Source organism: Petromyzon marinus, unplaced genomic scaffold, assembly GCF_048934315.1.
Source record: "Petromyzon marinus isolate PM22_M1 ecotype Great Lakes invasive population unplaced genomic scaffold, UKy_Petmar_22M1.pri1.0 PM_G_Scaffold_9, whole genome shotgun sequence".
Classification (NCBI taxonomy): Eukaryota; Metazoa; Chordata; class Hyperoartia; order Petromyzontiformes; family Petromyzontidae; genus Petromyzon; species Petromyzon marinus.
The window spans coordinates 3,070,096-3,092,246 of NW_027423046.1; the positions used below are offsets into that span (position 1 = coordinate 3,070,096).

The window sequence follows — 22,151 nt, forward strand, 5'->3', positions numbered from 1 at the left end:
AGTGAATTATTATCCAATGATTAATTCGCTATCAAATGATTTTCACCTTTAATACTTTTACTGTTAAAACAAAGCTTGGAGCAAGAATACCGAGTCACATCAAAGGTTATCGAGAAGGAATGAGACAACGAGCAAACTTGCGAAAGAGTTTAAACAATATTCCAAGCAACCCCGACCACCTTTGTCTCTCTCACAGCGCGGAGAAGCAGGAATTACACCTTATCACAAGGGGCCATCTGGAAAAGCCAGCCGGGTTTGATGAGGAGACACACCCACCCCACACACGGCAACCAGGCAAAGAAAGTTTTAAAGAAAATTGCAAAATAATATTAATAATAACAACGTGTTAACCTTACACGACATTCCATTATAGAACCTTACAGAACCAAGGGATATGGATTCCAACAATCAAGAAATGGACCTCTTAAACTCAGGATGATAATTATTTTTCTTTTTAATAATTCCATCATAACAATTCGAACCTCGGTAAAACCGAGAGGTGTCGGGAAGACGTAGTTACAAACACGAGTCTTGGCGAACATGGGACCAAATGGTATTTGAGAAAAATAAGTCGAAAGTATAAAGAGGTGCTCCCGACCACCTTTGTCTCTCCCGACCACCTTTGTCTTTCCCTGCAGCACGTGATAAAATGCATACGCTCGGAAGAGCATCTTCACTTGGAAATAAATCAAATACTATGAATCACAAGCAGGATCATAACTGTGTATGATAAGATACCAACTGTGATGTGAAATGTTAAACTTAAAAAAAAAATCTTAACCATTTCTTTGTGCGTCGGAACGCGAACGGAAAAGGGGGGGGGGAACCCGCCCCTCTCTCTGGGTGGAGGGATCAGACAACCAGACGCCACCGAGATGAATCGAGGTGTCTGTTGTCTTGATGTTTATGGCTTGAGGAAAGACCCGAACAGGGCCATGTCATAAATGACACACACACAAACATACACACTGACACACGAACCCCCCCCACCGACATACGATCAGATCAAAGATAGCTCCACCTCGTGAGGGGGAGCCGAGAAGGGGAGAGATTTTTGGCATAAAAAGGAGCCGTTTCAGCATTGAAACCAACTCATCAGCCCTCGGGGGCAGCTCAACAGAAGAAGACTCATCTCAACTCAGCTCAACAGAAGAAGACTCATCTCAACTCAGCTCAACAGAAGAAGACTCATCTCTACTCATCTCAGCAGAAGACCCGCTCAACTCATCTCAGCAGGAGAGCAGCCATCACCGACGCCGGAAACGTCTCTACAACTCGCCGAATTGGCGAGTGTCGCCAATTGGCGACCCGCTGCCGCTGTTAGCGGCCAGCGCCACCACGAGCGAATCGTGAGCCTGCAATCTACAACCGCCGACGACGGAGCACCAGCGCGCCGCTGCGGGCGTGCTTCTAACGCCGTCTACCAGACGGTCATCTCAGCTACAACAACGCATCTACTCGTTCACCAACGTCCGTCGAGTCCGAACCAACTACTGAAAGAAGAATCAACTGATACGTATGATACACTGCCCCCCACTACACACAAACCAGACGTCTGCTTGACGCAAAGAATCGATTCTGAACATTGGCCTACTCTTTCACCACTCACACCATTCAACACACACACACACGGGTCATTAACAAAGCCTAAAAACCTCAAGCCATTGAACCATCCGTGATTGTGGAAACATCGCAACGACCGAGTGAATAATCCATCGTTTTTAAGAGTGTTCATAATTTTTCTCTGTAATATTGTGCTGGGGCTGTACTTCTAACCGCATAAATTACCAACTGACCCATTAACAAGGATTAATTCTTGGCTCCTCACCACGGAGCGCCGCTCGCGGGGATAGAGAGCTTGTTCAACCGGTTCCCTGTCAGGGGTCTGGCCACAATCAATTAAAAGATTGGCCCGAGATAAGGATCTCAAAAGGAAACATCGCCACCCATTGAGTCGCGTTGAGAAGTTGATTAGGAATACTTGAGTCGTTCGTTAATATTTGTCTTTCTGCATAACCTTGCCGGTATCCACGAATGAAATAACGAATTCAAACGCATATTTGTGCCTCCAAGAATAATACTGGTTGGAGTGCCCTGTCAACGAGTAGCGTTGCATAATAATCAGTCATCCTATTGTTAACAACGTGACAATAATTGCATTAAGGGCCGCGCATGATCAGTGACCTAATGCTGTTTTGTGTGACAATTCAAGTAACGAAGCATTGTGGCCATCGAGTGGTGTTGATAAGGCAATTAGAAGTATTACAGTCGAACGCTTTAAATTCATAATCGTTATGAATCAATGAACGAACATCAACGTGGTACTGTGCTGACGATTTCAAGCATAATAACTTCGCATATCAGAATGTATTAAGGATTGGATACGAATCAAAGACCAAGTGCCGTGTTGTGTAACAATTCAAGCATACGAGTTTGCATATTATAAAGTTAAGGTTTGATAGAATAGTTCGCATGTTTTTAATCTCTCTCTCAACAACCGATCGATTGCGTTACGCGTCGGGAATTAACCACAGGTGCCGCTATCGAGGTGAAACAACGCAATCGTGATGGTATCGTGTTAACGCTGTGTTGAAATTCCAAAATCCCGAGATTGAGTTTTTCATATTATCCAAAAATTAAAGTTAGCTAGAAATAAAATTGATTAAAGCAGAAGGTTTGTGTGTGATTCTTCCCGAAATTCTGCATAATATTGTTCTGCGTATGAGATCTGAATCCTGGGGACCTATCATAAGCACACTATCACCACATAATCCATAACACACATAATTCGTAATGTTCAATCGAGAGTAATCGTATCCTTATCGATAATACGGAATTAAAGAGCAGAGTCGAATCGACTCTCTCTCATTCACGCTCACAACGCCTGCGTCACTGCATACGATTAATTGCGTCATTCAAATTCATAACACAATCCTAGTCACCGAGGCTCGACCTGATAATCCATAACGACCTGCATTATCATAACCACGCCCACTCGCATAAATTAATACGATTATCTCTCGAATCAGCATAATTTATGCACATAATTACACTAATTAACATGATTTCGGATAAATTATGCAAATCTCAAATTTCATTTAATTTTCATTATTTTCATCAATTTTCATAACACCTATATATACAACACTTGCCAGAGGCAGTCTTTACTGCAGTGAGCATTGGTGATGATACCACACTGATGAATCTGATCAATGACTACATGGGCCTAGAGTTACCCATCTTTGTATTGGTGATGATACCACACTGATGAGTCTGATCAATGACTACATGGGCCTAGATTTACCCATCTCTGTATTGGTGATACCACACTGATGAGTCTGATAAATGACTACATGGGCCTAGAGTTACCCATCTCTGTATTGGTGATGATACCACACTGATGAGTCTGATCAATGACTACATGGGCCTAGAGTTACCCATCTCTGTATTGGTGATGATACCACACTGATGAGTCTGATCAATGACTAAATGGGCCTAGAGTTACCCATCTCTGTATTGGTGATGATACCACACTGATGAGTCTGATCAATGACTACATGGGCCTAGAGCTACCCATCTCTGTATTGGTGATGATACCACACTGATGAGTCTGATCAATGACTAAATGGGCCTAGAGTTACCCATCTCTGTATTGGTGCTACCTGACAGTCGGTCAGATTTGCTCAGATTTATTTTGACAGTGACCAAAGGTAAGAGAACCACAATGCACTGCTTAAGAAGAAACCGTTCGTGTTTATTTGCAAGTAAAACATGATTTTACAACCTGCGCTGTTATGATCGGATTTTTTCGTCAATTACAGGTTTAAATACTCTTTGTTGGTGATATTAGAGGAATTACCAACACTGGATCAGGACCACAAATACGAATATCTTGCCATGATCGTTTGAGTAGGAAGACAGTTTTATCAGAAACATATTTTTTTCTAAATTAATAATAGTCTAATACAATGAATGATTCCCTTGTCTCACATGCAAGAGATAATTCTGAACCTAAATGCTGTCACCCAGTCACACACAGGATTAAATGTGCCCATTTAAAGTGTACATAATTATCCACAATGAAATTACAGCATTACACCTGTCCGTAGCAGCATCTTTCACATGTCGATGCAGAAAACTTCGAACCTGACTCTGCCATCCCTACAATTACACGTAATTTCATTAATACACATTCTTTCTAAGAGGTGCATAAGTTATAAGGTCGCAATATATAAAAACAAGTAGCAGACACAGTTCGCACTGTTTAATGGAAGTGTCTGGGTGGCTTTGGGCTAACACTATGCCCCGAAACAGAGACATGAGATTGGTACAAATTCCATGCATGGTTATTTTTTATTTTAATGGCTAAACAGATGGCACATTATGTTCAGTGTATTTGGTAATGTTGTTCAGTGTAGCGCAGTGATAAAAGTGTCCAACCTATAACCAGATAGTTGCCAGTTCAATTCCCACACAAGAGGTAGATTCTACAATTATTCCAGTTTAACACGCAGGCTTTCGCGACCAATTATTCCTCCGGGATTGACGCAGTAAGTACCGCTTTGTGGAACGGCAACGATCGCTTCACAGACGTGTCCTTAAAAAATACCTTCATTGGCTGAGAAACTCCCGTGAAAATAAGCATCAACCAATGCTCACTTAGGCTTGAAGATATTTTCTTACTATGTCTCTTTGGCCATTTGAATTCATGGCCAAACATAAAATGGCCAGAGCGGAGCCGGGCCCCAACAGCGTGGCTTTTAACTGCAGGCCGACCCACTATTTGTCGGCGTTCGGCTGGCCTCTTGACCAGCGGAAGTCGGTTTGCGATATTCACAGGATTGCGTGCGGCACGACGCCTCATTAATAGAAATTTGCAACCGTCGCAAAGATTCTGCGACGCTTTCGTTGCCGGTAATCTACAGCCTCCTTGAACACCCCCCACCCCCACAGCTTGCCGACCAAAGCTCTGACGAGCTCAGCTTTGACCGACAACTCGCTCCGTGTTCTGCATTCCTGAAATCGGTGCCCTGCCGAAAACGCAACAGCAATCGCCGCACAGCCTGCCGATCTATCTGTTGTGCGGCTCGATGGCCAGGTTCCTGCTGACACACGGCTTGCGCGGCCAAAACGTGGTCATCCCAAATGTTGCCAAGGGTCTCTTTGCTGAACGGCGGCGGCAGCGGCGGCGACGACGACTCCATCTCCTGACCCACCTCCACAGGTGGCGTCTGCACCGACTTGGGCACCAGATGCTGCTCCTCCTGCTGCTGTTGTTGCTGCTGCTGCTGTGGCTGCTGCTGCTGTGGCTGCTGCTGTTGCTGCTGCTGTTGTTGTTGTTGCTGTGGCTGCTGCTGCAGCTACTGTGGCTGTTGCTGTGGCTGCTGCTGTGGCTGCTGCTGCTCCTCCTGCTGCTGTTGCTCCTGCTGCTGTTGTTGTTGTCGCTGCTGCTGCTGTTGCTGTGGTTTCTGCTGCTGCTGCTGTTGCTGCTGCTGTTGCTGCTGCTGCATCATTTGTTGCTGTTGTTGCTGCTGCTGTGGCTGCTGCTGTGGCTGTTGCTGCTGTTGCTGCTGCTGCTGTTGTTGCTGCTGTTGCTGCTGCTGTTGCTGTTGCTGCTGTTGCTGCTGCTGCTGTGGCTGCTGCTGTTGTTGTGGCTGCTGCTGTTGCTGCTGCTGTGGCTGCTGCTGTTGCTGCTGCTGCTGTAGTGGCTGTGGCTGCTGCTGCTGCTGCTGTAGAGTTGACTGGTGAAGAGGCACACGTGGTATGGCTGAGGCTGAGTGGGAGGGCTGCTCAGAGTGGACAGCAGGATTTTCCTGAAGCTCCATGACCTGCTTCCTGTTGAAGTTGTATTTACTGAAGAGTTCGAACACAGGGGGAGGACGTAGAGTTAGAACAGACACACAGGTCCATGCCTGTGTGTGTCTAATCATGTTAGGTTCAAGCCCATCTTGACACACACAGGTCCATGCCTATGTGTCTCATCATGTTAGGTTCAAGCCCATCTTGACACACACAGGTCCATGCCTGTGGGTCTAATCATGTTAGGTTCAAGCCCATCTTGACACACACAGGTCCATGCCTGTGTGTCTAATCATGTTAGGTTCAAGCCCATCTTGACACACACAGGTCCATGCATGTGGGTCTAATCATGTTAGGTTCAAGCCCATCTTGACACACACAGGTCCATACCTGTGGGTCTAATCATGTTAGGTTCAAGCCCATCTTGACACACACAGGTCCATGCCTGTGGGTCTAATCATGTTAGGTTCACGCCCATCTTGTGATCCTTGAACCCAATATCACACCGTGCCCTTGACAGCAATATAATAATTTAACATCAATAAAAACATCTAGGATGTACTGCAGTAATTAACACCACTGCATAGTACTGTCGTTTGTAGTAGTTTGTCCTCAATATAACATAAGTGGAAACAACCCTGGGGCAAAATCTGAAAACCATACTCTCCAATCTCTAAAAATTAAGAGTGTGCAACTTAATGTTGTTATGTTTAAATAACGGTTGCTAAGCACAGGCCCAAAATACTAAGAAGCCAGCAACAGCACCAGAGGAATGTCTAATCGTTTAGCGTTCATCTGCTTATTTAATTCAGCAAGGTGATGAGAAACCTCAACCATAAGGGCCCATCTACCAATGAGTCACAAGGCACCATGGGTAATGCTGGAGCGCCTCACCGAGTCTCAGGGCATCCGTGATGGACTAGGACGTGAAATTCGCACGCACAGGAATCCACATATCAGCTTCATTTAGTCGTAATGGATATTGCTTAAAATATTTGCCATCTGTTGCACAATGGCATACTCTTTTCGATTTGAAGCTTTCGTGACTGCAAGGATTAATCGTCTTTGGTTCTTTCGGTAAAGTCACCACGTAGAATGAGAATAAAATAATAAAATAACACAATAAAATTCTCACGACGTTTCGGCCACAACGCAAACAGGTCTGTACCATTCACCTGAAGACGGCCGCTTGCGTTGTGGCCGAAACGTCGTGAGAATTTTATTATTTTATTTTATTACTTTCTCACTCTACGTGGCGGTGACTTTACCGAAAGAACCAAATAAAATGGCATACTCGTTGTTTTTAGTAGTCTCTCGTCATGCCAACTTGACAACAGTATTTGTCCTCTGGAGATACTGGCCTCCACTGTGTGAATGTTGAATCGACACGACTACCTCGGTCCCACCGACATCGCTCATTTGACCTGGGAGACAACTTTCACTTTGACTAACAGTTAATCTTAAAGCAGTGATGGTTTGGGCAGCAGTGATGGTTCGGGCAGCGACGCATAACCTGTATTCAATTTTCCTTGGGTAAATTCGGCTTTAACGGGTAACCGGTATTGGTTTGTAAACAAAAATTGTGGAGAGAAAAGAGCACGTTGCTGCCTCGTGAGCCACAACTCAGCCTTAATAGGTCTCTTAAACGGTCACTTAGGAGAGCTTTGTGTTGTTTTGTCGTGCAAATCACCAAATCAGCTGCTCCACGCATGGCAGGATCATCTCCCAGGCAAGGCCAGTGAAGTGTTGCATGTACAGAGTCCACGCAGAGGGCAGCTTCACTTCTATACGGGCCAATGCTATGCTTGCAGCCGCCACCACGGATGGACGGAAACTCAGGAATACGTGGTCTGCATACACACAAACAAAGACAAAAACCCTCCGTTTAGCCTTAACAGACTGTTGGGGCAAGTGCTGCTAGCGAGTAGCAGCACCTATGAAGGTCGGCACTGTGGCACACGAGGGGGTGGGTGGCCAGCACCACGCCCGGCCGCCTTTGTCTCCCCAGTGCTGGCGATGTTTACACACCGCAATGAGTTACTCATTTGAGGCCGAGTCGACCTAGGGGAGGCCCAGGACCGGTTCAGATAATCGTCACCGGTGATAGCCATGAGCGGGCGAGGGACCAGGGTGTCCAGGGTCGTAGCTGCAGCGTAGCGCTAACCGCTACGCCACCTCTACCCTGCACACAGGAATGACAGGCAGGCACACACACAGACGCTTAAACGCACAAGCACCCAGTGAATGAGGAACGTTGGGCCAACGGCACCCTGAACATTTGAACAAACATTCCGACTAAAATTTTGATTTAAAGCTTTTGTGACTGCAGTAATTCATATTCTTACCTCTTTCGGTAAAGTCACGTTGAAGTGAAACAATAAAATAATAAAATATATATAAAACAATAAAAATTCTCACGACGTTTCGACCATAACACAAACGGTCATCATCAGGTGTGAAAAGCAACGGCAAGAAACATTTGAAAGAAATGTCGGTTCGCATTAAATTGTTTATTTTATTAACGGTATTTGTGTGTGTTTATTTATTTATTTATACAAACGTTAGCACTACGGGCAGCGATTTGGCAGTTTGTTTAGAAGGACGAGTCCATCTATGTTCTGAAAAGAGGAGGGGGGAGACGAAACATTAATGTATGTTGTCTGAAAGCCACCGTAAGCGTGAACAATCAATTAAGACCTGTTCACGCTTACGGTGGCTTTCAGACAGCATACATTAATTTTTCGTCTCCCCCCTCCTCTTTTCAGAACATAGATGGACTCGTCCTTCTAAATAAACTGCCAAATCGCTGCGCGTGGCGCTGACGTTTTTTTAAATAAACACCCCGTTTTAAAATAAATAAATTAATGCAAACCGACACACCTGATGACGACCGTTTGTGTTATGGTCGAAACGGCGTGAGAATTTTTATTGTTTATATATATTTAATTATTTTATTGTTTCCCTTCAACGTGACTTTACCGAAAGAGCTAAGAATATCAACATTCCGACGTTGGAAAAAAATATATTCGGTGACGTTTCAGGCACTGCCCCTTCTGTCGCCGGTCACCTTAGCGCTGCAAGGCCGGTGCCTACGAAGCGCTCCTCTACAGCTCTGCGAGCACCTTGCAGGGCGAGCTGAAGGAAGTGGGCCGTGTACTTGATGGTGTACGCGTGCCGGTAGGACGAGCCTCCAGCCGGGGCGTCCTCATGCCGCGACAGCCACAGGAAGTAGTCCACGAAGTGCGCCGCTGTGGGCGTGCACAGGTTCCAGTCGAGTGTACACAGCAGCAGGAACTGTGCAGGGGGGAGGCAGACGGGAGAGTGGGCTGGCACGGCACAGCTGCCACCACTCCGTGAAGCATTCAGTCCGCCACGCTGTTGCGTGTTGCCTGGAGGGTTTATTTGGTGCGTGGCTCGCAAAACAGTTCAAATGTCTGGTCAAGGAGTCAACTCGGCCCTTCGTCTGCACGGGTAAATGCAATGACCATCATATTAAATTTCGATTTAAAGCTTTCGTGACTGCAAGGATTCATCTTCTTTGGTTCTTTCGGTAAAGTCACCACGTAGAATGAGAATAAAATAATACATTGATAAAATAACAATAATATTCTCATTATTGTGTTATTTATTTTATCAAGTTATTATTTTATTCTCATTCTACGTGACTTTACCGAAAGAACCAAAGAAGACCATCATATTCTTTTGGGTCTTTCGGTAAAGCCACGTAGATTGAAAAATTAACAAAAAATATCACGACGTTTCGATCGCAACGCAAGCAAATCGTCACGGGGTGATTGTTTTACGGAGAGACTGAGCCCCACCATAGGAAGGGAGAATTTCCTGCACCACTCCACGTTCATTCGTCAGGTCTGCTGTGGTAATGTTATTCTGCAGCTTTTGCCTTCCTGTTATCTAGTAAGAAGACACGCTTCTATATTCAAATTCGGGCTGTACATTCAAATTGTTTACAGAATAATTAGTTGGCATGAAACAGAGATGATGTGTTCATACTCTTTGGGTCTTTGACGTTTCGATCGCAACACAAGCAATCACCTGAGGACAACTGCTTGTGGTGCCATCGAAACGTCGTGATTTTTTAAAATTATTTTTCCATCTACGTGACTTTACCGACAGACCCACAGAGTAATATTGTAAAGTAACAAGACGAAACAATTGGTTTCTTGAATCAAATCGTGACCTTCAATCATGACAATGCACCGAACGGTTCTGGGGTGAAACATTGCATGCCGAATTAATAGGGGCATGCAGCTACCTCCGTCTGCTGCAATTCCTCCTTGGACAGACTTAGCCCTTGCTTGGTCATCACCTCCAGCCGGTTCACCCAGTCCAGTCGCGGCACCTGCTCATCCATCTCCTCGAACTTGGCTGCGCAGGGTGTCAGGGACACGCATGCCGACGGTGAGCAAGCGACCAAGCGTACGAGCGAGAGATGAGCGAGTGATCGGGTGATCGGGTGGGTGGGTGGGCACGTGAGCGATTGACCGACCTGCTATAATGAGGTAGCAGATTGAGCAGGTGTAGAGGCAGAGGACGGTGATGTCGTGGCGGTCCATGAACACGTCTAACATCGCGATGGCCAGGTGGTGCGTGGCCACACCCAGCTGCAGCTGCTCGCTCAGAGTTGCCAGGAGGTCGACGAAGTGGCGACGGAGGTGCAGCTTGGGCGAGCGTGCGCAAAACCGAGGCAGCGACAGCTCCTGCGAGGGGGAAAAAACAGAGGACACGGGGTTGGGAGAGCAGTTGGGACGCTGTAGAGTTGGGTCAAGAGGTCAAGAGGTGTTTTGAAACGATAATAGATTATTCTGGGGGTCTAAGGAGGCGACGTGCCCGGTTACGGTCGGCCACAGCAGTTAATTTTCGCTGTCACGCAAACCAAGAGTGACAAAAGCCACGGGCCAAATTGTCTCCCTGTTCAAGCGAGTGAAAGATGGCGAAGAACTCATTCGGTAGTCCTCAGCCTATGATGAAAAAAAACCATAAGGTGTGGAGATCCGTACCTCCAAAGCACAGCCATTTTTATTCTTCCACAAGGTACCGTATCGCTCGTGTTATAGTCCCCGGAGAGATAGGGGGCCGGGTCGACCCGCTGGCCAGGATTGAACTTGCAACTTTCCCACTGCGAGTCGAGCACTCAAACGTACAAGCCGTGTAAATCAGTCCGTGGGATTTGCGTCTGCGTGTAGGAGGCCTATTAATGAGAGAGGCGGATACCTTCTCTCGAAGGACGCGGTAGACGTCGTCTGCCAACTCGCCTTGCCACCACTCGCTTCTGTCCATGTCTTGGTTAGTCGCTCGCGCCCTGTGCTCAGGAGTTTATTACTTGGTCAGGCACGTGCTGGGTACACACAAGTGTTCACGTGTGGAGTTTATTACTTGGACAGGCACGTGCTGGGTTCACACAAGTGGAGTTTATTACTCGGACAGGCACGTGCTGGGTACACACAAGTGTTAACGAGTGGAGTTTATTACTCGCACAGGCACGTGCTGGGTTCACACAAGTGTTCACGAGTGGAGTTTATTACTTGGACAGGCACGTGATGGGTGCACACAAGTGTTCACGAGTGGAGTTTATTACTCGGACAGGCATGTGCTGGGTACACACACAAGTGTTCACGTGTGGAGTTTATTACTCGGGCAGGCACGTGCTGGGTACACACAAGTGTTCACGTGTGGAGTTTATTACTCGGGCAGGCACGTGCTGGGTACACACAAGTGGAGTTTATTACTTGGGCAGGCACGTGCTGGGTACACACAAGTGTTCACAAGTGGAGTTTATTACTCGGGCAGGCACGTGCTGGGTACACACAAGTGGAGTTTATTACTCGGACAGGCACGTGCTGGGTGCACACAAGTGGTCACGTGACAGATTTGACGTCACAGCTCACTTGCCGTGCAAAAAATAAATACATTATTGAGCCCCCCCCCCCTAAAAAAATTATACAAAAGTGTATTTTCATAATTTGTGCATGGTGTACAGTCTGGAAAGTACCCACATGGCAAATTTCCAGTTTGTTGCATGTGGAGAAGTACAGACAACACACACAATCACAACTTTGCCTTTCATATATATGGAGATTACCACAGGTTACGCCACGGGCACTTCGTGCTCAACAGAGCATTAAGAATAAAGGCAGAATTTTCACAACACTTGGAAAAGAAACTACATTTGCAATTTTTTGCAAAAAAAAAATGAACACATTTTCCCATGTGTAAAAAATAAATGCAATTTGTTATTGACACGTGTGCAAACTTCATAATGCATTTGCTTGAGCAACACCGATTGCATTATTGACGAAATCTTAAAAGTGCTCATGCTAAACCGGCTTCCAAACGTCTCAAGCTCACACCCTACCCCCCGCTATGCATGTGGAATAATGTAAAAAATGTGTCCCGTTATGATGAAAAACAAAACAAAGTCTTACCAAACACTGTCCATTATTACACGGCGGGAAGGGAAATCGTTCAAGTAACAAACCGTGATTGTTTAAACGCCTCAATATGTCACGATATAGTCTAAATACAGCAAGTCTCAAGTCTTTCACGGTAACTACGGACGGAGCGGGCAGCACGCAGCCACGTGGGAGTCGTCACGTGACGCAGCCGCCGACTCCCAGGACTCTCCACGCTCCCGGAAGTGCTGCTGAGCGCCGGAAGCCGGAGGTGACGCGTCATCCGTGAGCCAGAGACTCCTGATTGGATGAGGTGTGGGCGTGGCCGCACCCGTGGGGGAGGCGACGGCCAGGGGATAAAGGGGGGGGGGGGAAAGACCCACACAGACCCATAGAGACCCACAGAGACCCATACTCACAGAGACCCATACTCATAGAGACCCACACAGACCCATAGAGACTCATAGAGACCCACAGAGACCCACAGAGACCCACACAGACTCACAGACTCATAGAGACCCATACTCACAGAGACCCACAGAGACTCATAGAGACCCATACTCATAGAGACCCACACAGACTCACAGAGATCCACACAGACCCACAGAGACACCCACAGAGACTCATAGAAACCCACAGAGACACCCACAGAGACTCATAGAGACCCACAGAGACACCCACAGAGACTCATAGAGACCCACAGACACCCAAAGAGACTCATAGAGACCCACATAGACTCACAGAGACCCACAGACACCCACACTCACATAGACCCACAGACCCATACTCATAGAGACCCACACAGACCCACAGAGACACCCACAGAGACCCATACTCATAGAGACCCACACAGACACCCACAGAGACCCATACTCATAGAGACCCACATAGACCCACAGAGACCCATAGAGACCCACACACACTCACAGAGACCCATACTCATAGAGACCCACACATACTCACAGAGACCCACATAGACTCACAGAGACCCACACTCATAGAGACCCACACAGGCCCACAGAGACCCATACTCATAGAGACCCACACAGACCCACAGAGACCCATACCCACAGAGACCCACAGAGACCCATACTCATAGAGACCCACAGAGACCCACAGAGACCCATAGAGACCCACACAGATACCCAGAGAGACCCACACTAACAGAGACCTAAGTAAAACTAAACTAAGTGTATTGCCACCAGGGTGTAAGGGAGCCCCCCACTGAGCTGCTGTGCCAATCTTGATCCACGCGAGCGGCCTGCCCTGCACCAAGTGAAAGCAGCTCCGTCAGGTCGCTCGTCGAGTGGGAACGGCGTTAGAGCGGCCAGGAGAATAATCCTCGCACTCTTAAGACGCACCACTCGGATCGCTAGGGATGGGTTAGCGCGTCTCCCACGTGCGTGTGAATATTCACAGAGGGTGGACGTGGATGTAAGATAATTTTGTCGTGACGGTGGTCGCAGCTGCTGCGAGCTGCTAAGAGACACTTGCCCCTACAGTCTGTTAGATGCCACACAGGGGGCCTTCACTGGAGGGGTTTGCTTTGCCGCACCAACGCTCCCCACACACACAGTGCACACACGGTGAACTCGTAAAGTGATGCCAGGAAACGATGAGGTAAAATGTGCAAAAGTTTAATATATTAAACGGCAATAAACGCATTCAAGAGTGCGAGTGAGGTAAAAAAATAGAATTTCTACATTGAGGTAAACATTTTTTTATATTCTGAGGTAAAAGCAAATCTTTTTTACATTGAGGTAAAAAAATAACATTCTGAGGTTAATTTTTTTATAAACATTCTGAGGTAGACAAAAAAATATTTTGAACATTACGAGGAACATTTTTTTTACATTCTGAGGTAAAAACATGAACATTAAATTGTCCTTAAGGAGACATAAATTAACAAACGCTCTCTGTGTATCTATCTGTCTCTCTCTCTCTCTGTGTGTATCTGTGTCTATGTGTGTCTGTGTGTCTGTGTGTATCTGTGTCTGTGTATCTGTCTCTCTGTGTGTCTCTGTGTGTGTATCTTATCTCAGTCAGTCGACCCGTGGCACCTGGGTCTGCCCCGTGACCTCCTGCCAGCGGTCGTTCGACACTTCACGTGGCCTCAAGGGGCACATGTCCTGGCACAAGCGTCGTGGTGACGCGAATGGCAGTTGTTGTTATTGTTGTGCATGTCTGTGTGTGTGTGTGTCTGTGTGTGTATGTCTGTGTATTTTGTACCATCGGACACTCCACCCCCACAACTCCCAATCGGTGATGGGGCAGTTGTGGAGAGAGTGGAGAGTTTCCCATACCTGGAAAGTGTGCTTATGATTGGCTCCAGTTTAACAGCAGAGGTCTCACTCCGAATCAGTCGAGCGGCAATATCTTTTCATCGGTTGCGTCACGCTGTGTGGAAGCTACCTGGTCTGTCGCTCCGCACTAAGCTTCAGGTCCTCTCGGCCACGGTCATTCCCTCCCTTCTCTACGCTTGCGAAACGTGGACCCCCCTAATGGAACATCTTCGCCGGTTAGAAACATTTAGGCTGGCCTGCCTACGATCCATCCTGGGTTTAACCAGACTGGATTGTGTGAGGAGCTCACAAATCCTTGAAAGATCTGGGCAAGGTCCCATCGGTGAGCTCCTCCAGCGGGCAAGGCTGCGATGGCTGGGTCATGTAGCCCGCATGCCCTGCCACCGCATGCCGAAACAGCTTTTGTTCGGCCGGATTGAGGGGGCTAAGCGGGTGCGGCACGGGTTAGAGAAGAGATGGAGTGATGTGGTACAGGAGGACGTGGAGCTGAGTGGACTTGCCGATGACTGGTACCAGCGGTGTCAAGATCGGCCTCTGTGGAGGAGGCTCGTGAAGGATGCTACTGGGCAGTTGGAGGTAGTCGCACTCCAACAACAATGGAGGGCGGAGGAGCGATGCTCAGAACGAGCGGAGCGCCGGGTGGCTAAAGCACAGCAGGTTGGCACAGTAGGGGGCACAGGTGGTGCATCAGCCAGTCATCTCAGTCAGTTGACCCGTGGCACCTGGGTCTGCCCTGTGACCTGCCAGCGGACGTTCTGCACTTCACGTTGCCTCAGGGTACACATAGCCTGGCACAAGCGTCGTGGTGACGTCACCGCCACTTAGTGGCGAATGGCGGTTGTTGTTGTGTCTGTGTGTGTGTCTGTGTGTGTCTGTGTGTGTGTCGTGTCAGGACAGGAACGTGTGCACCACAGAGTGGATCTCCGTGCGGCAGAGTGGGCAGGCCATGCCACGCCGCTGCAGCTCCAAGGCGCAGCAGCGGCACGTGGCAAGGTGACCGCTGTCGCCGTGAACTAACGTGCAGCTACGCGGCTCACTCCGGCACACCACGCACTCACCCACGACAACACCACCAGCACCACCCACACCACCAGCACCACCCACACCACCAGCACCACCCACACCACCAACCACACCAACAACACCAACACTACCACCCACACCAACACCACCACCCACACCACCACCATCACCCACACCAACACCACCACCCACACCACCGCCACCACCACTGCCACCACCACCCACACCAACACCACCACCCACACCAACACCACCAACCACACCAACACCACCACCACCCACACCACCACCATCACAACCACCACCCACACCACCGCCACCACCACCCACACCACTACCACCACCACAACCACCCACACCACCACCCACACCACCACCACACCAACAGCACCACCACCGGTTGGAGCGCAAGATGGAGAGGAAGTGGTGGAGGTGGTGGTGACGTTGACACCGGCTGAAGGGAAAGAAAAAGAAGAGAGTGAGTGAGTGAATGTGTGAGTGTGTGAGTGAGTGTGTGACTGTATATGGGTAGCGGTAGTGTAGTAGTAGTTAGTGCTACGTCGCGCTATGAACCCGGGGAGGGAGTGAGAAGGAGGGAGGGAGTGAGGAGGAGGGAGGGGAACTTCACCTCGCCTGCTGTCGGCCGTCACTATGGAGAATGACTTCACAAACAGCGCTGCCACCGAGTGTCTGGAAGAGAGAGACAGGGAGATCCAGGCTGGGTTTGGATGCAGGCTCTATCTCCCGCCCCTCTCTCTCTCTCTCCACCCCTCTCTCTCTTGTGCTTGTTTATTTTTATTTCACTTTTTTTATTATAATTTTTCTATCTACGTGACTTTAGTGAAAGAACCAAAGAATATTCACCCACTCAATCACTCGCCCACTCACTAAACAGCTCACCCATCCACTCAATAATTCACTCCCCCACTAGCCTTCCCACTCACTCACTAAATAACTCATCCGCTCACCCACACTCACTCACCCACCCACTCTCTCTCCACCCTCTTTGTATCTCCCTCACCTGGGATCTCTGAGTGAGAATCCCTCCACACCAAACACCTCCCCCAGGGGGTCCCCGCCACACCTCACCAGGTACGGCCTCTCTACATCGTAAAGTTGTCTCCGCTTGATGTATTGTCCCACGTAGTGGTGCGCCTACATGGGACGCACACACACACACACATGCACACACACACGCATGCATGCACACACACGAGTGGGTGACTGAGTGGGTGAGTAGGTGGGTGGGTGAGTGAGTGGGTGGGTGAGTGAGTGGATGAGTTAGTGAGTGGGTGGTTGAGTGATTGAGTGGGTGAGTGGGTGGGTAGGTGAGTGAGTGGGTGGTTGAGTGATTGAGTGGGTGAGTGGGTGGGTAGGTGAGTGAGTAGGTCAGTGAGTGGGTGTGTGGATCAGTGAGAGAATCAGTGAGTGGGTGGGTGGATCAGTGATTTAGTGGCATGGGCGGAAGAGATGGACTAGTCAGTGAGTGGATGGGTTAGAGGGTGAGTGGATGGGTTAGAGGGTGAGTAGAGTGAGTGGTTGGGTGAGTGAGTGGATGAGTGAGTGGTTGGATGAGTGAGTGTTAGTGTGTGGGTAAATGGAGTGGGTGAGTGGTTGGGTGAGTGGGTGGCTGAGTGAGTAGGTCAGTGAATGAGTGGGTGGACGAGTGGTTGGGTGAGTGGGTGGGTGAGTGTAACGTCTGTACTATGTTGAACTTCTTTCGCACCGCACGTAGCCATGTGTGATAATCCTGCAAATCCAAATTATACAGCAGGTGTCAGGGTCGCGATGGAATCCACGACCTCCTGTACACCAGGCGAGGTAGTCAACATCTCCTAGCCACCCTGATAATGATGATGGTGGGACCCACGACCTCCTGTTCACCAGGCGAGGTAGTCAACATCTCCTAGCCACGCAGATGATGATGGTGTTGGTGGTCGTGATGGGACCCACCTGCTCCCACGTGAATGTGTCGCCCTCGACACCGACCGACTGCAGCAGACGAAGCATCGCAGGCACCGGCTTCAGCTGCATCCCAGCGGACAGAGGCATCACGGAGCCACATGTCATCACTCACACAGACACAAAGGTCCCCCGTGTAGCCACGGCAGGCTATAGGGGCAAGTGCTGTTAGCGAAGAGAAGCACCTATCAAGGCTGCCGGCACTGTGGCACATGAGGGGGTGGGTGGCCAGCACCACGCCGAACCGCCTTTGTCTCCCCAGTGGCTTTGTTTACTACGACACACCGCTACACCAGCTACTCTTTTGAGTCAACCTAGGGGAGGCCCAGGACCGATTGTAGTGTATAGTAGTGTATATTACATTGTAGTGTATAGTAGTGCATAGTGTATAGTAGCGTATAGTACTGTAGTTTATAGTAGTGTAGGGTATAGTGAGTGTATAGTAGTGTAGTGTATAGTAATGTAGTGCATAGTAGTGTAGTGTATAGTAATTGTAGTGTATATTTGTGTATAGTGTACAGTGTATAGTTGTGTAGTGTATAGTAATGTAGTGTATAGTTGTGTATAGTGTATAGTTGTGTAGTGTATAGTAATGTAGTGTATAGTTGTGTATAGTATAGTGTACAGTGTATAGCGTACAGTGTATAGTATAGTGTACAGTGTATAGTATAGTGTACAGTGTAGTGTGCAGTGTATAGTGTACAGTGTATAGTATAGCGTAGTGTATAGTATAGCGTACAGTGTATAGTAGTGTACAGTGTATAGTAGTACACAGAGCACCGGTGAGCCCCCCCTAAAAGCGACTCACCAGAATGTTCCTGTGAGCTCCAGCAGCGGCCAGAGACAACCTGGAGTCACCGGCACTCATCACGGCAGTGGCCAGAGACAACCTGGAGTCACCGGCACTCATCACGGCAGCTGTGGAGACAGCAGGAAGACAGCGACACTCATCACGGCAGCTGTGAGACAGCAGGAAGACAGCGACACTCGTCACGGCAGCTGTGGAGACAGCAGGAAGACAGCGACACTCGTCACGGCAGCTGTAGAGACAGCAAGAAGACAGCGACAATCATCACGGCAGCTGTGGAGATAGCAGGAAGACAGCGACACTCGTCACGGCAGCTGTGGAGACAGCAGGAAGACAGCGACACTCGTCACAACAGCTGTGGAGACAGCAGGAAGACAGCGACACTCGTCACCGCAGCTGTAGAGACAGCAGGAAGACAGCGACAATCATCACGGCAGCTGTGGAGACAGCAGGAAGACAGCGACACACGTCACGGCAGCTTTGAGACAGCAGGAAGACAGCGACACTCGTCACGGGCAGCTGTGGAGACAGCAGGAAGACAGCGACACTCGTCACGGCAGCTGTGAGACAGCAGGAAGACAGCGACACTCGTCACCGCAGCTGTAGAGACAGCAGGAAGACAGCGACAATCATCACGGCAGCTGTGGAGACAGCAGGAAGACAGCGACACTCGTCACGGCAGCTTTGAGACAGCAGGAAGACAGCGACACTCGTCACGGCAGCTGTGGAGACAGCAGGAAGACAGCGACACTCGTCACGGCAGCTGTGAGACAGCAGGAAGACAGCGACACTCGTCACGGCAGCTGTGAGACAGCAGGAAGACAGCGACACTCGTCACTGTGTGTGTACACTATGTGTGTACATTGTGTGTGTAAACTGTGTGTACACTGTGTGTGTGTCTACACTGTGTATGTGTATGTGTACACCAAAAAATATATAAACTTAAATTATTGTGTACACACTGTGTGTGTGTACACACTGTGTACGTACACGCTGTGTGTGTGTGCACTGTGTGTGTACACGTACACACTGTGTGTGTACAGTGTGTGTGTACACTGTGTGTGTGTACATGTACACACTGTGTGTGTATACTGTGTGTGTACAGTGAATGTACACTGTGTGTGTACACTGTGTGTGTGTACACTCTGTGTGTGTACACTGTGTGTGTACATTGTGTGTGTGTACACTGTGTATACACTGTGTGTGTACAGTGTGTGAACACTGTGTATGTACAGTGTGTGTACACTGTGTGTGTGTACACTGTGTGTACACTGTATGTGTACATTGTGTGTGTACACTGTGTGTGTACACTGTGTGTACATTGTGTGTACATTGTGTGTGTAAACTGTGTGTGTGTACACTGTGTGTGTACACACACACAGTGTACACACACTGTGTGTGTGTACATTGTGTGTGTGTACACTGTGTATACACTGTGTGTGTGTAGTGTATGTACACTGTGTGTGTGTATACTGTGTGTGTACACTGTTTGTGTCCGCATTGAACCGAACCCCCGGCAAGGCCATCTACTTATTGACGAGAGAAAATTCACACGAAATGTCCTTTTCAATGAAGTCTTCCAGATGTAAATTGATACAAGCTTTTAATGAAGAAATAAAATAATTTAATTCAAAACACAACATGATTCAAAGATGTTTCATTTTAAAACTTCAAAACGGAGCACCGGTACTTGCGTGAATGCGTCCTTCGTGTGCCGGAAATGTTGTGACTTTCCTGGCCTGAAGGCCGTCAATGTGTTGGACCCTTATTGGTGCACAGCGTCTCAACAACAGCAGTGGGGTTTGCTTCAACCGATAGGTACGAACATCCAGATAATTCGTGTTGTAGAGAATGTACCTCCTCCTATACGTGTAACTTTCAAGTGGTATGCCTTGTAACTGATGAATGATCCGAGCGTGCTCCCTATTTCAAAGACAATGAGTTGCTCCAGAGGCAGACGCTTCGTGAAACACAAAAGTACCCTTTGACCTGTATCACAAGAACAACGGGTCTCACCTGAGTTCTCTGTACAGGTTACTTCCAAAACACACACACACACTTTGTCCTAACATCACTTATTCAATGTTTGACCCTCAAATAAAATGATACATGTACAAGCACAATCAGACAAGTATTCATTCTAAATCATTGACGGGCATATTAACAACATCGAATTACTGCAGCGAAATTGACTGCATCACGTTACATCGTATTAACAAGAAGCTATTTTACAAATACGCACCGTCTGCTTAACAGTGTATGTACAACGTACTATTGTTGCGTCATTCAAAACGAGTAGGCCGTTGCATGCTGGCGTCTGGGTCAAAATGTAGCAAATTTAAAACATTACGCTACAAATAATAGATCACGGCGTTTCGATGGCAACACAAGCAATCGTCATCAGGTGGGACAAGCACAGCAGCAATAAGTAGAAACTGCTGGAGTAGGCGCCTACTACTTCAGCAGTTTCTCTTGCTGTGGTTGTCCCACCTGATGACGATTGTTCGTGTTGCGATCTAAACGCCGTGATCTGTTATGTTTCTACCCACGTGGTCACTTTACCAAAATAACTCAAGAGTGTGGATTCCTGCAGTCACGAAAGCTTCGAATCAAGATTGCCTACCAACTACACAACTGAGATGACGCATCAATCATCGCCCCCTACTGACAGGCTCTTGTCCACATGCAGGCTGGTGCAGGGCCACCACCTTGTGCCACACAGGGGCAGCTGCTACTTGGGGATGCTCTTCGAGTGTTTCAGACGAGGTACGACATAAAACTCCGAGTTGTCGAGGCGATAAGGCAAGCACCGTGTAAATGCAATTATGATAACATAGTGAATGCTTGGGGGCTTATTGTCTCTCGCTCCTGGTTAAAGATCTACCCAACCCACAAGTCTACAAAGACTGGCCGCTCTTACTCTGCAGGTTGAACCAAGCAACTGAGTGTCCAACTTCACGTTACTGTCATTAAAGGCCTGTGACAGAGGTGCATCTATTGGAGCGACATCATCTCAAGCTTACACATCTATCGGGTCTCCACTTGACTTTGTATTGTCTCGGAGGAAGTCCACCCACACCTCCACTTCCACAAACTGCTGAGAGTTGCCTCGCTCTGCCTCAGTCAGAATTCTCCTCCTGCTTTACGTTGCCTCCATCGATGTGAAGGTCCCATTTTGGAGTTGAATCTTCATCTTCACATTTTACCTTCACTTCTTCCCTCTTCACCATCACTTCTTCACATTTCACCTCGATACCTTTAAAAGTGTCCAAGCTGGGATTTTCTTCCGGTTCGTGTTTCATGAGGGATGGGCTCATTGCGGCACTTTGACTTTCACAAGCTGATTTCAGACTGCACTCCTTGTGGATCTTCTGATGCTTCTGTGTTCTCTGGTGTGTTTAAAGAGCAGATGACTGTGAAAATGCCTTCCCACACACACTGCACTTGAAGGGGTTCTCTCCCGTGTGTGTACTCTGGTGTGTTTTAAGAGCAGATGACTGTGAAAATGTCTTCCCACACACACTGCACCTGAAGGGTTTCTCTCCCGTGTGTGTTCTCTGGTGTGTTTTAAGAGCAAATGACTGTACAAATGCCTTCCCACATACAGTGCACTTGAAGGGTTTCTCTCCCGTGTGGGTTCTCTGGTGTGTTTTAAGAGCAGATGAATCTGAAAATGTCTTCCGACACACAGTGCACTTGAAGGGTTTCTCTCCCGTGTGTGTTCTCTGGTGTTTTTTAAGAGCAGATGCCTGTGCAAATGCCTTCCCACACACAGTGCACTTGAAGGGTTTCTCTCTCGTGTGTGTTCTCTGGTGTTTTTTAAGAGCAGATGACTGTGCAAATGCC

The 22,151-nt window shown here is 48.1% G+C and overlaps 2 protein-coding genes across 2 annotated transcripts; both read right to left on the reverse strand.

Annotated features, from left to right (window-relative positions):
- Positions 1–8,862: 8,862 nt before the first annotated feature.
- On the reverse strand, positions 8,863–11,114 carry LOC142921837 (cyclin-J-like). Its single transcript, XM_076063173.1, has 4 exons — positions 11,032–11,114; positions 10,307–10,517; positions 10,073–10,185; positions 8,863–9,093 (listed from the first exon to the last, which is right to left on the reverse strand). The coding sequence occupies exons 1-4, from the start codon at positions 11,095–11,097 to the stop codon at positions 8,863–8,865; spliced, it is 621 nt and encodes a 206-aa protein (XP_075919288.1). The 5' UTR covers positions 11,098–11,114.
- Positions 11,115–11,144: 30 nt separating this feature from the next.
- LOC142921838 (uncharacterized) lies at positions 11,145–18,407 on the reverse strand. Its single transcript, XM_076063174.1, has 5 exons — positions 18,306–18,407; positions 17,489–17,563; positions 16,557–16,690; positions 15,918–16,225; positions 11,145–11,155 (listed from the first exon to the last, which is right to left on the reverse strand). The coding sequence occupies exons 1-5, from the start codon at positions 18,405–18,407 to the stop codon at positions 11,145–11,147; spliced, it is 630 nt and encodes a 209-aa protein (XP_075919289.1).
- Positions 18,408–22,151: the final 3,744 nt, after the last annotated feature.